The 13,956-nt window shown below is 51.1% G+C and overlaps 1 protein-coding gene and 1 non-coding gene across 2 annotated transcripts; one reads left to right on the top strand and one right to left on the bottom strand.

The window, feature by feature from the left end:
• Positions 1-934: 934 nt before the first annotated feature.
• LOC135093986 (roundabout homolog 2-like) lies at positions 935-7,325 on the top strand. Its single transcript, XM_063993675.1, is given in 5 exon segments — positions 935-1,581; positions 3,176-3,754; positions 4,373-4,932; positions 4,934-5,903; positions 6,005-7,325. Coding segments are annotated over 5 exon segments (3,222 nt in total). The 5' UTR covers positions 935-1,514; the 3' UTR covers positions 7,051-7,325.
• On the bottom strand, positions 4,059-4,129 carry Trnag-gcc (transfer RNA glycine (anticodon GCC)). Its single transcript has one exon. It is a non-coding gene; the product is annotated as a tRNA-Gly (tRNA).
• Positions 7,326-13,956: the final 6,631 nt, after the last annotated feature.

Below are 13,956 nucleotides of genomic sequence, written 5' to 3'. Positions count from 1 at the left end.
CTTGGGTGGTGATCGTGATTGTGATGGTGACGGGCTCTCTCTCTCTCTCTCTCTCTCTCTCTCTCTCTCTCTCTCTCTCTCTCTCTCTCTCTCTCTCTCTCTCTCTCTCTCTCTCTCACTATGATAGTGCGTTATAGGATGTGCTGACAAGAAATTAATAAACACGTTTAACTTTTATTATTATTATAATTATTATTTATTGTCCGTTTCCTTTTAGATGTCGGCAAGGTCTATACTGGCGCACGTAAAGTGCACGCGTATTTACTACGTAGATGTGGTGCCTTATCGCATTTGTGTGTGTGTGTGTGTGTGTGTGTGTGTGTGTGTGTGTGTGTGTGTGTGTGTGTGTGTGTGTGTGTGTGTGTGTGTGGTGTGTGTGTGTGTGTGTGTGTGTGTGTATGTGTGTTTTACAGGCGCGAGCACAGTGAGGCAAGAGCGCGAACATTTATCTTATTTTTTTGCGTGTATTTATTACCTTCCACAACAGAGCTCGGCGCTGGATGGAGTACTCGAACCGTAAACCTTCGCCTCGTTTTGTTATCTTTCGTACGTCCGCCTGCCACTCCAAACGCTGCCGCCCATCGCCACCATGTAGCTATAATGACCGTCGGGAAGGATATTGAAAAAAAGTAGCAATAATCTCTCAAGCTGTATCTATTGGCAGTTAAAGAGACAACCTCCTAAATCCCTTGCATAATATACATAGAAAGTTGCGTCGGAGGTTTGTCTTGTTCCTGGCAGGGGCAGAGGGCACAGCGAGGTCCCCCCCTGAGTGGTCGAAGGGCACTTTTATAGCAGGGCAGCCTGTGGGGGCTCCCTCCCTCCTCATCTGGCCTTTACCCCGCTCCCCTTCCACCCCTCCCCTGAACCTCCCTCACCCTCCAACAGGCTCCGCCCATCGACCTCGCCGACGCCCCCACCTCTGCCTCCGCGGGTTCCTCACTCAGTCGCCGCGCAGATCACCCCGGGGGCGGACCTACGCATTCTATATAGTACTCCCGGGCTGGCTGCGCTCTCTACACCGCTCGAGATCCACAGGAAAGCCGTCATTTCAGCATCACTATAGTGACGAATTCAAGTCAGATTAAGCAACGCCGAAGTCTGATCAACGTATACATCATGGTCTTGTAGTGAATGTTACTGATTGTAGATAGACAGAACGCAGTCAAAATGTGAAGGACTGGGAAAAAAAATGGCTTAAAAGAACAGTTCCCAAACCAGATGACATCAAGTGTGTGAAGTGATCCTTGAGCCGCTGACAACTTGAGAAGACGAAAGAAAAAACACAGAACATCAAACATCCAGTTGTCGCGAGACTTACGAGTAGTGTTGTCTCGGGGTGAGGCGTGAGAAACAAGGGCGCATTTTCGTGACGTGCATAGGACACTTCAAGGGCACCACGACGCCCTTCTACTGGAGTATGAGGAGCCGGGAGCCACGAGGAAATGTTCTGACGGAGGATGGGTGAAGTGATGTAGTGTGCGAGGTGCCGAGGCTGTGGTTGTCTTGTTATCATGGATACTGCGGCTCTTGCCTTCCTCCTGTTGCTGCTACGTCTTGTTGGCGCCTCTTCTTCTGCAGGTAAATTTATCTGATGTGTGTGTGTGTGTGTGTGTGTGTGTGTGTGTGTGTGTGTGTGTGTGTGTGTGTGTGTGTGTGTGTGTGTGAGAGAGAGAGAGAGAGAATGACATGACTACAATAGACTCTACTCATCAAAGAACCAGTGAGTAAATCTTTCATCGAACCCTCCAAGAATATAATTATAAAATACACTTGATGGCAGGTAACACAAACAAATAAATGAACATGTCAAGCACAAATATGCGTAACTAACCGCTGAATACAAGAAGGTGCAGAGAAAGAAACTATTGAATGTATCTGTGCAAAAAAAAAAATTAGATAAAAACTTCATGAGAGGAGCGTGTTGAGCATATTTAAGACTCTAGCACGTGCCTCAAAGAGAGAGAGAGAGAGAGAGAGAGAGAGAGAGAGAGAGAGAGAGAGAGAGAGAGAGAGAGAGAGAGAGCTACACAAGCAAAACCCACCTGACAGGACCACAGGTAAACACAGAAGGCGAGCATATTGACCACAAATCTCCTTCAGAAAGGCAGAAAAAAAAAATCATAGAAAAAAGAACACACAAGACAAGAGAAGTGAAGCGAAACTCAATCCCATTAAGGACATTCGGATGCAAATATCGACGCTACTTTAAGACACCACTTCTTACTCCTACACAAAGCCTCATTCCTCACGACCTCGCCTAACTCCTTCTCCTCCTCCTCCTCCTCCTCCTCCTCCTCCTCTTCCTCTTCATCTAGTGGGCGGCTCCCGTGTTCCGCTCCTGACTTAGTTGACGAGACAGACTGATCAAGGTTTTATCACGCCTTAATTGATTGCTATGATGTCCCAATCAGATGCTTCACTTAGCCAGCAGCCGATGTCAGTAATTAAGCCATATTTCTCTCTCCCAAGGCGTACCGAGGCTCCGTGCAGGTTTTTCAATCAACGCGGCGTTATATATCAGCTCCTGTTGGGCGTCCCGGAGATGACGGGCCCGCAGGAGTTTATGGAGACCTCAGACACGCACCGCAGCTCCCAGATTTGCTGATGATGCCGTGATAGTACTGGTGGGAGGCGGCGTATGTGTATGCAATATGAGTCGGTCTCTCTCTCTCTCTCTCTCTCTCTCTCTCTCTCTCTCTCTCTCTCTCTCTCTCTCTCTCTCTCTCTCTCTCTCTCTCTCTCTCTCTCGAGTTCCTAGCTGCTGTCTTGCATGAGCCGCAGGACTGGTTTGGCTTGTCATCGTGTGTTACTGTGTGTGGTGAGTCTTTCTATCTCGCTGTATTAACAACATAAGTTCACTCCGCGCTCGTGTTTGTTCCTCATCTCACATAATTGTTTTAAAAAAAATCTCGCCTTGCCCTTTCGCGTGTGACGAGGCGCTTGTGAATTGCACGTGTTGAACTCTACGCTCCTCGCACTCCATGCATCACACACAGGCTCCTCATAATCACACGTGGCGCCAGGTACGTCCTACGAACACTCGTTTTACGGCCGATAATGATCTTCCCGTAGCAGGAGACATCGTACTGTGTGTGTGTGTGTGTGTGTGTGTGTGTGTGTGTGTCTGTTTGTTTGGTGACATGTCGAATAACTATATATGTGTACATTCCAGAAGGCCCGCCGGTGCTGCGGGAACACCCGAGCAGCGTGGTGGTGCCCCGCAATGACCCCGCCACTCTCAACTGCGCCGCTTCGGGTGGCGCTCGCATCAGGTGGTTCCGTGACGGCGAGGAGGTGACCACCTCGCCGCAGGACCCCCGCGCCCACCGAGCGATACTGCCCTCAGGCTCCCTCTTCTTCCTCCGCGTCACCTCCACCAGGAAAGAAACAGACGCTGGTACCTACTGGTGTGTTGCCGCCAATAGGTACGGCGCCACGCGCTCCCGCAACGCCACCCTCACCGTGGCCACGCTGGCCACTGACTTCCAGAGCGTGGCGGAGCCTGAAGTGAAGGCTCGCGTGGGCGACACTGTAAGTCTGCCCTGCCGGCCCCCCAGGGGCGTCCCCCGCCCTGAGGTTACCTGGCTAAGGGACGGTCGCCAGGTGAGCGACTCCCGCCGCGTTACCATCACGGAGGAGGGTGACCTTGTCATCAGCCAGGCCGTGGACAAAGACTCGGCCGTCTATGTGTGTCGCGCTCGAAATGCTGCTGGATCCCGCCAGTCTACACCCACAGTGCTCTCCATCATGAGTAAGTACCGTGTGTGTGTGTGTGTGTGTGTTATTCACTTACGATCGTCTGTTGGTCATTCAGCCAACAGTTCCCCTACGGAAAGAGCACAGACCTCTGGGTAGAACTTAGATTATTTACGCCACACACCAGAACACCGAGGTGACAACCTCTCGGCTTACATCCCTTTCCTATTTGCTGCTAGGTGAGCTGGGGCTACATATTAAAAGGCTCACCCATTGGTTCGCCGCGCTCGGGACTCGAACTCGGGTCTTCCTGGTGGTGAGCGTAGCGTGCTAGCTATAAGAACACACGGTAAAAGGTGTGCATCGGCCGGGAATCGAACCCGGGCCTCCCGCGTGGCAGGCGAGAATTCTACCACTGAACCACCGATGCGATGCTAGAAACGAATTCTCATTGAATCTAGGGTTTCGAATTTAGGTCATCTTGCACTGTGGTCAGACGTGCCACTAGTGTGTGTGTGTGTGTGTGTGTGTGTGTGTGTGTGTGTGTGTGTGTGTGTGTGTGTGTGTGTGTGTGTGTGTGTGTTTCGATCTTGACTTCCACACTATTCTTTCATAGGCCAGATTTGATAGTTATACAATGTTCGCACTCAAGTGAGTTTCTCTCTGTCTGCAGCGCCGCCATGGTTTAAGGAGCACCCTGCCAATGTGACAACAACTTCGGGCGTGGTGGTGGAGTTGGCGTGCCGGGTGCAGGGGTCTCCCTCCCCCGTAATAACATGGCGGAGGATGGATGGGAAGATGCCAATAGAACGCGCCACACTGGAGGAACAACAGCTGGTGCTGCAGGAAGTGGCGGCCACAGACTCCGGCGTGTACGTGTGTGAGGCAGAGAGCGAGGCGGGCAGGGCCTCTGCGAAGGTCACGCTCACTGTAGTCGACGCTCCCGAGCTGACGCAGCGGCCGCAGCACCTTCAGGTCATGGCGGGCGAGGACGCGAGAATCTCGTGCCGCGTGGAGGGCGAGCCGCACCCGATGGTGGTGTGGCGCCTCCCCACGCTGGACAGGACCGCCCTCCTCGCTCCCGGCCAAAGCAGCGGCCACGCCTCCGTCAGCGAGGACGGGCCACACCCTCCAGCTGCGACAGGCGGCCACCGAGGACAGCGGCACCTACTACTGCTGGGGCGTGAGCAGCGGCGGCGGCGTGAGCGGCTGGGCGGAGATGGTGGTGGTGTTGGCTCTGCCCCCGCCCGTGGTGGGCGTGGGCCCTCAAGACCAGAAGGTGGCCCCCGGGGGCACGGTCACCTTCCGCTGTGAGGTGGTGAGCGAGGCGGCCGAGGCCCGGGTCACCTGGCACTACCGGGCCGCCACGCACCTTCCGGCACGCCCAATCTCGCAGGGCACCGACCCTCGCTTCTCGCTGCCTGACAACGGCGCTCTCATCATCAAGGACGTGCGTCCGGACGACGCCGGCGTTTATTCCTGCCATGTGGAGGCGTCGACGGGCAGCGCGGAGCAGAGTGCTGCGCTGCGCGTGTCTGAGGACGCAGGGGACAGCGAGCCGCTGCCGCTGCTGCCGGCGCCGCCCACCAAGCCTCGGGTGGTGGACGTGAACCAGTCGGCTGTGCAGTTGAGCTGGCTGCCTAACTCGCAGGAGGGCGGGGAGTGGGCACAGTGGTACTCCGTGGAGTACTGGCGCCGCGGCTGGCCGGAGTGGCGTGTGGCCGACGCTGTCACCACGCAGGAGTCGTGCGTGGTGGACCAGCTAGCCCCCGGACACACCTACACCTTCCTGGTGCGCGCCGTGAGCAGCCGCGGCGCCTCCTTCCCAAGTCCTTGGTCCGAGCCCGTCACCGCCAGGCCGCGCCGCGAGTCAGGCCTTGATGCAGACCAGCTGCGACAGGCCCGCCGCCGCCTCTCCCGGCCCGTGGTCGCCCTCAGCGGGGCCTTGGCCACCGCCCCCGACAGTGTGCTGCTCAAATGGGAGTTCCTGTCACCGGCGGAGGGCGCGGTGGAGGGCGTGCTGGTGTACTCTGTGAGGGAGGGCGGAGGCGTGCAGGTGGCCACCGTGCTCGGCACTTCCTCCTCCTCCCACGTGGCGCACGACCTGCAGCCCTTCACGCCCTACACCTTCTTCGTGGTGCCCTTCTGGCGCAGCGTTGAAGGCACGCCCTCCAATTCTTACTCGCTCACCACTCCCGAGGACGGTAAGTGTGTCCGTCTTTCTGTCTCTTTGTCTGTCTCTCGATCAGTCTGTCTGTCCGTCTTTCTAAGTACGCCCAGCTCACCCACCTGTCTCTTCCCACAGTGCCACTGGAGGCGCCCAGCGACGTGCGCGTGGCGCGACGCCAGGAGGGCTCGATCCTCATCCAATGGACGGACGTGGAGGGCGCGGCGGTGCGGGGACGGCTGCAGGGCTACCGCGTGACGCTGAGCCACAACGGCAGCCACAGCACTCAGACGGTGGCGTCGCCCTGGCTGATGGCGACCGGCCTCCTGCCAGGTCGCCTCTACACCGTGAGGGTGGCGGCCCTCAACGGGGCAGGGCCGGGGCCCTCCAGCGACCCCGTGCTGCTTGACACCCGCAGTACCGACGAGGCCCTGGCAGCGGAGGAAGGTGGTTCTGTGCTGTACGCTCCTCCGCAGCCTGCCTGGCTGGCCTACCTGCTGGTGCCGCTAGTGGTGGTGCTGTTCCTGGTCACGTTGTGGTACGTGAGAAGGCTACGGCATAAGGCACCGCCTTCGAATCCGCCCCACGCTCCCTCCCTGTATGAGGACCCGTCCCTCTGTCCCGACCACCACTCCCTCAACCTGTACAGTGAGCACAAACTATGGCGGCCAACAGAAAACGAGAAGAACGCCAGCTTATCTTCCAAACGGCTTCTGCGACCAGACCAACTTGCCAATGAGTACGCAGAGCCGCGCGTGCAGCTGATCAACGATGCCACGGAGCCCTACGCCACCACGGCCCTGCTGGCGCCTCACTCACCCATTCTCAAGCAGGGCACGCCCTGGCGACACCACAGCGACGACTCTGGAGTACAGGTCAACTGGGCCGCCATCCTGCCTCCGCCTCCCTCATGTCCGCCTCCACTTGATCTAGGTGATTTCTCATCATGCTGCCATCAGTATAGGGCTCCTAGGCATTACACCTCCACCAACCATGACCAGTCGGACGAGGCTCACTATGAGCATCCTGAGCCGCGGCGACCCTACATCCGGGTGACGCTCCGAGACCGTCCCACAGACTTGGTTACATTCAGCTCGCTGGACAGCCGCAGTTCCATTAGGTCTTCAATATGCAGCTCCCACACTCCACACCCAGCGCCGCCGCGCCACACCAATACTAGATAGTTCCACCGCGCCACGCCACCACACCCTTCACGATCTTTGAAAGGCAACAAGGTCCTGCGGGTACAGGAGGGGATGGTGGTGAGCGTCTCCGCAGGGCATACGAGCCTGGGGCCTCCCACCTCGCATCCAACAGCAGCCCGTGGCCCGGGGCAGGACTACCTACACCCTGCTGTGAGGCACCACACAGGCAGCTGTTGATGCAACTAGTCATTATGAGTGTATATATGTAGATAGCAATATTATTTTTATTAAAAATATTTTTCATAACAAACCAATAGTTGTGTCAACGTCCTTTATATATTATACTCATTAATATGTAAAATCAAACTGAACACACACACACACACACACACACACACACACACACACACACACACACAGAGAGAGAGAGAGAGAGAGAGAGAGAGAGAGAATCGGTGGTGTGGTCTAATAAAGCGTCCGGGGGGCACACTACCCATAATGGAAGACAAAAAACATCCACATGGTGCGCATTGTTGGGGACGTTCTAAGGTATATAAGTTCAAGGTCAATATTCATAAGAGATTGCATCGATAAAAGAAAGAGAAAAAAGTGATCTCTGGCAACAAAGGACAAAATGATTTAGAGGAGAGCTGATCAACTAAACATTCAATATCACATCCAATATTGCTCCTGTCCATGATCTGTGTTTTCATTAACTCCTAGACCGTAACTATCAAACGAGAGAGAGAGAGAGAGAGAGAGAGAGAGAGAGAGAGAGAGAGAGAGAGAGAGAGAGAGAGAGAGAGAGAGAGAGAGAGAGAGAGAGAGAGAGAGAGACAAAGACAAAGACAAAGACAAAGACAAAGACAAAGACAAAGACAAAGACAAAGACAGACAGACAGACAGACAGACAGACAGACAGACAGACACTGGCAGACTGAATTACTTACTGAGAAAATATTCATTCAATTAGAAATTAAAGAGACAGCGGCAAATACAAACATAAGTACAAATAGAGTCAGACAGAGTGCAAGGGATAAATTAAACCCAAATATGAGCGCGCGCACACACACACACACACACACACACACACACACACACACACACACACACACACACACACACATGTACGTATAACCGCAACGGTATTAAGGTATACACAACGCTGCCTGTCCCATAAATTCGACACACAGTAGTTATTGACATCATAACTTAGCGGGTACCTGCGTCGGACCGACAGTAATAGAGCTGCACCTTTGCGAAGCTGAACGCACTGCACTGCCTGTAAGCATTTGGAAAGCGTACTATTTCACTTCCTTACAACCTTACTGGTAGAGAGCTGTGAGGGAGAGCGAGGGAGAGAAAGAAAGAGAGGAGAGGAACAATGCTACAGTTTTACTCTCCTGTTAATTATCAAGGTATGTAAAATAACCCTCATTTCTAGTATAGGAGTTTGATATCGACTTAAATAACATGTTTCTGGCTTACATAATATAAACAGATCAATACATTGAGACTTACGCTGCAGTATTAGCACAACCGTCCCTGCAATCTGTATATCTGGTACTGGGAAGACCTAACGGTGGCAGTCAGTTTCCTCCCTGTGACGTGACGCGTTAAAGAAAACGGTAATACACAAATCTGCTAATTAACGCTGAAAACCGCAGAATCTGGCCATCATACCAGAAAGAGAGAGAGAGAGAGAGAGAGAGAGAGAGAGAGAGAGAGAGAGAGAGAGAGAGCTGGTGCACCTGTAACGCTACATTAACTCTACAGTATGGGATTAAGGAGTCATGGCAGACAAGGTGTGTGTGTGTGTGTGTGTGTGTGTGTGTGTGTGTGTGTGTGTGTGTGTGTGTGTGTGTGTGTGTGTGTGTGTGTGTGTGTGTGTGTGTGTGTGTGTGTGTGTGTGTGTGTGTGTGTGTGTGTGTGTGTGTGTGTGTGTGTGTGTGTGTGTGTGTGTGTGTGTGTGTGTGTGTGTGTGTGTGTGTGTGTGTGTGTGTGTGTGTGTGTGTGTGTGTGTGTGTGTGTGTGTGTGTGTGTGTGTGTGTGTGTGTGTGTGTGTGTGTGTGTGTGTGTGTGTGTGTGTGTGTGTGTGTGTGTGTGTGTGTGTGTGTGTGTGTGTGTGTGTGTGTGTGTGTGTGTGTGTGTGTGTGTGTGTGTGTGTGTGTGTGTGTGTGTGTGTGTGTGTGTGTGTGTGTGTGTGTGTGTGTGTGTGTGTGTGTGTGTGTGTGTGTGTGTGTGTGTGTGTGTGTGTGTGTGTGTGTGTGTGTGTGTGTGTGTGTGTGTGTGTGTGTGTGTGTGTGTGTGTGTGTGTGTGTGTGTGTGTGTGTGTGTGTGTGTGTGTGTGTGTGTGTGTGTGTGTGTGTGTGTGTGTGTGTGTGTGTGTGTGTGTGTGTGTGTGTGTGTGTGTGTGTGTGTGTGTGTGTGTGTGTGTGTGTGTGTGTGTGTGTGTGTGTGTGTGTGTGTGTGTGTGTGTGTGTGTGTGTGTGTGTGTGTGTGTGTGTGTGTGTGTGTGTGTGTGTGTGTGTGTGTGTGTGTGTGTGTGTGTGTGTGTGTGTGTGTGTGTGTGTGTGTGTGTGTGTGTGTGTGTGTGTGTGTGTGTGTGTGTGTGTGTGTGTGTGTGTGTGTGTGTGTGTGTGTGTGTGTGTGTGTGTGTGTGTGTGTGTGTGTGTGTGTGTGTGTGTGTGTGTGTGTGTGTGTGTGTGTGTGTGTGTGTGTGTGTGTGTGTGTGTGTGTGTGTGTGTGTGTGTGTGTGTGTGTGTGTGTGTGTGTGTGTGTGTGTGTGTGTGTGTGTGTGTGTGTGTGTGTGTGTGTGTGTGTGTGTGTGTGTGTGTGTGTGTGTGTGTGTGTGTGTGTGTGTGTGTGTGTGTGTGTGTGTGTGTGTGTGTGTGTGTGTGTGTGTGTGTGTGTGTGTGTGTGTGTGTGTGTGTGTGTGTGTGTGTGTGTGTGTGTGTGTGTGTGTGTGTGTGTGTGTGTGTGTGTGTGTGTGTGTGTGTGTGTGTGTGTGTGTGTGTGTGTGTGTGTGTGTGTGTGTGTGTGTGTGTGTGTGTGTGTGTGTGTGTGTGTGTGTGTGTGTGTGTGTGTGTGTGTGTGTGTGTGTGTGTGTGTGTGTGTGTGTGTGTGTGTGTGTGTGTGTGTGTGTGTGTGTGTGTGTGTGTGTGTGTGTGTGTGTGTGTGTGTGTGTGTGTGTGTGTGTGTGTGTGTGTGTGTGTGTGTGTGTGTGTGTGTGTGTGTGTGTGTGTGTGTGTGTGTGTGTGTGTGTGTGTGTGTGTGTGTGTGTGTGTGTGTGTGTGTGTGTGTGTGTGTGTGTGTGTGTGTGTGTGTGTGTGTGTGTGTGTGTGTGTGTGTGTGTGTGTGTGTGTGTGTGTGTGTGTGTGTGTGTGTGTGTGTGTGTGTGTGTGTGTGTGTGTGTGTGTGTGTGTGTGTGTGTGTGTGTGTGTGTGTGTGTGTGTGTGTGTGTGTGTGTGTGTGTGTGTGTGTGTGTGTGTGTGTGTGTGTGTGTGTGTGTGTGTGTGTGTGTGTGTGTGTGTGTGTGTGTGTGTGTGTGTGTGTGTGGAGGTATATACGAACCACTTCAAAGCAAAGCACCACGCAAGACATCAATACAGCATCTCTCTCTCTCTCTCTCTCTCTCTCTCTCTCTCTCTCTCTCTCTCTCTCTCTCTCTCTCTCTCTCTCTCTCTCTCTCTCTCTCTCTCGACACGGCAAAGCAACAAACAATACATTTCTTTAAAAGACACAAACCAATGCCCACGTTCACCAAAGGCACTTCCACGTCCTCCTTTCCAGCGTTCACGGGTCATTAGAAGGAAATAAGAAGGATTTATATACTATTAATGTACGTACGCGTGGGGGCGGGGTGCTATAAAACGAACCCAACCAAAGAGAGGAAGACATAACACAAGAAATATGGATGCACTGAGGAAAGACATGCAGGTAAGAGATGCCGAAGATGGTAAGGTAGAGATTGGTGACCCGCTATAGGGATTCCTTACGGGAGCAGCAGAGAAGATATATTAAAGGAAAATAAGTAGGTGATGGGTGTAATAAGAGACACTTGCTGTACGACTGTAAATGTGATGGTCACTTTTTTTTTCCTCTAATTATTGGTTATTTTTCTCCATTGTAACTATCTTCTTGCCATTATCAACGCCTGTTTCCCCATATATCTAACCCATCAATGTCCTAAGTCTAATCATCTTGTTTTGGCTGTATCTCATCATGTATCAATAGACTGTAAGTAATAGGAAACTAAAGACTAAGTTTTGATAGCTTGTGTAGTAGTAGTAGTAATAGTGGTGGTGGTGGTGGTGGTGGTGGTGGTGGTGGTGGTGGTGGTGGTGGTGGTGGTGGTGGTGGTGGTGGTCACACGAAAGGAGAAATAAAAAAAATATAAAAAAAGCTAGACAGGGCCCTTCACGCCTCACCTGTAGTACCTGAATGGCACGTATTTTCCGTGGCGTTACGTGAAGCTGTACCGTCAAGGCGGAGGCAGCCAAGCGCAGGACGCGGGAAAGATACAATCAGATAAAAAAAAGAAAGAATAATGAGATGTACAAAGAATGGGAAACACAAATCAATGGAATATAAAGTAATGGAACGGATCACAACACAACTCTCTCTCTCTCTCTCTCTCTCTCTCTCTCTCTCTCTCTCTCTCTCTCTCTCTCTCTCTCTCTCTCTCTCTCTCTCTCTCTCTCTCTCTCTCTCTCTCTCTCTCTCTCTCTCTCTCTCTCTCTCACTAAAGGTAAAAAGCAAACTATTAAAACATATTAAAAATTCCCGAGACATCATCCATTAATTCTACTGAGACTTAATTAAATTTCTTCCTAATATATTCAATCACCGAAGGCTTCAGTCGTTTCATTATTAAAACGCTCAACTAAGAAAACACACAAACACAATATACAAGAACCGATGCACGCCAAGGGGGGACTGAAATATGAAGAACTTACAGGCAACGAAAATAGCGACAGTAATGAGTAATAATATAAAGCTTCAGTGTATATAATACAACACAAGGAACTGATTGGTGCGCCATGGACGAAGCACTGCATCTACTTGGCATAGGCGGAGGAGCTTCAGGGGCCGCAGGGAGAAGGGAAGGAACAGACATACACACGAGTCATACATTTTGAGGATACATGGAAGAACAATACATAAAGAAACGCATTTGATGGAGCTTGATTTACTAAAGATGGTGGATGAAGTGAAGAGGAGGAGGAGGAGGAGGAGGAGGAGGAGGAGGAGAAAGAAAGTCCAGTGTCGTTGTCACATCACTTGGCGAAAAAATGCAGAACAAACTTTTTATATTTCTTTCTCGTCCCTTCGTTGTTTTCGATCACATGTAACCTTGAATAAACAGGAGGAGGAGGAGGAGGAGGAGGAGGAGGAGGAGGAGGAGGAGGAGGAGGAGAAGCAAGAACAAGGAGAAACAACAACGACAAACAACAACAAACAACAACAACAACAACAACAACAACAACAACAACAACAACAACAAGAGGAGGAGGAAAAGGAGGAAGAAGAGAAATAGGAGGGGAAGAAGTACATGTAGAAGGAGAAGGAAGGAGCGGAAGAGAAAGAAAAAAAAAGAGAAGGAATGAAATAGACAAAGGTGAGAAGGAAGGACAACAGAGAAGGGACAAGAACCGCTCCCTCCCCCACCCCCACAGCAAACCCTGCACCCCCACAAACCCTCCACCACAAAACCGCACCATCTCACCCACTTGTATACACAGAAGCGGCTGAGTCGACTGGAAAATCTGGCTTCTCTGATCGTTATCTCCCACAGGCGCCTATACCTGAGCCGACTACCTGTAGGGGGTGAGGGTTAGGGAGGCAAGGGACGAAGTGAGCAGGGTGGGGTGGGATGGGAATAACCTGGCTGGGAGCTAGGGACGAAAGCTCTGCAAAGGAGGGCGGCTCAGCTCAGGAAGGCTGATCTGGAGTAGAGAGACAGAGAGAGTTAGAGACAGACAGAGAGGCATACAGACCTACAGGAGAGAGGACTGCTGGGAGTGCGTGGGGGGATGAAAAGGTTGCCTGCTTACCTGGGAAACGAAGGAGAAAGGCGAGAAATGCTACTAAGGGATTGCTGATGAAAGTGAAAGAAAGTAGCTTAAGTGAGTGAGTGTAACAGGAGATAAAGAGGAAGGGAAGTGTGGTGGTGGTGGTGGTGGTGGTGGTAGAGGAGGAGGAGGAGGACAAAGATAAGATGGAGAACAAACAACAACAACAACAACAAACAAACAAACAAACAAACAAACAAGCAAGCAAACAAGCAAAACAACAAACAAAACAACAACGAAACAAAAGAACAACCACTACAAAAGAACGTACAACACAGAGCAAGAACACGAACAAGAACACGAACAAGAACACGAAGAAGAACAGGAACAAGAAAAAAAAAAAAGACACAAAAGCTACCTAAACCAACAAAAACAAGTTAAGTAAAGCACAAAGCAAGGAGATAGGCAGCAAACAGACAGAGAGAGAGAGAGAGAGAGAGAGAGGCAGGGGCTGAGAGCTGAAGGAAAAAGCCAATTTACTAAGAATAAGAATGTGATAATTAAATTTTCATCCCTACTTTATGAACAAGTCTCCGGGTACTTATGCTGTCCTTTCTTTTATTTATCATCTCGTTTATACATTCATTTATAACTCCCTCGCTCTATGACTCTATGTATATTAACGACCAAGTTAATATTAAGATACCAAAGTTTCGCCTCGAGGGATAAAACATACATACATAATAACCTCTCTCTCTCTCTCTCTCTCTCTCTCTGAACAGCTGTAGTCCCTCATCCATCAGTCAGTGACGCCAGACCTCCGGGGAACAAATTAATCCCTATCAGTTTTGTACGGCACCACCCTGAGAGAGAGAGAGAGAGAGAGAGAGAGAGAGAGAGAGAGAGAGAGAGAGAGAGAGAGAGAGAGAGA

This window comes from Scylla paramamosain, chromosome 3 (assembly GCF_035594125.1).
Source record: "Scylla paramamosain isolate STU-SP2022 chromosome 3, ASM3559412v1, whole genome shotgun sequence".
NCBI lineage: Eukaryota > Metazoa > Arthropoda > Malacostraca > Decapoda > Portunidae > Scylla > Scylla paramamosain.
This window is presented reverse-complemented; position numbering and strand designations above follow the sequence as displayed.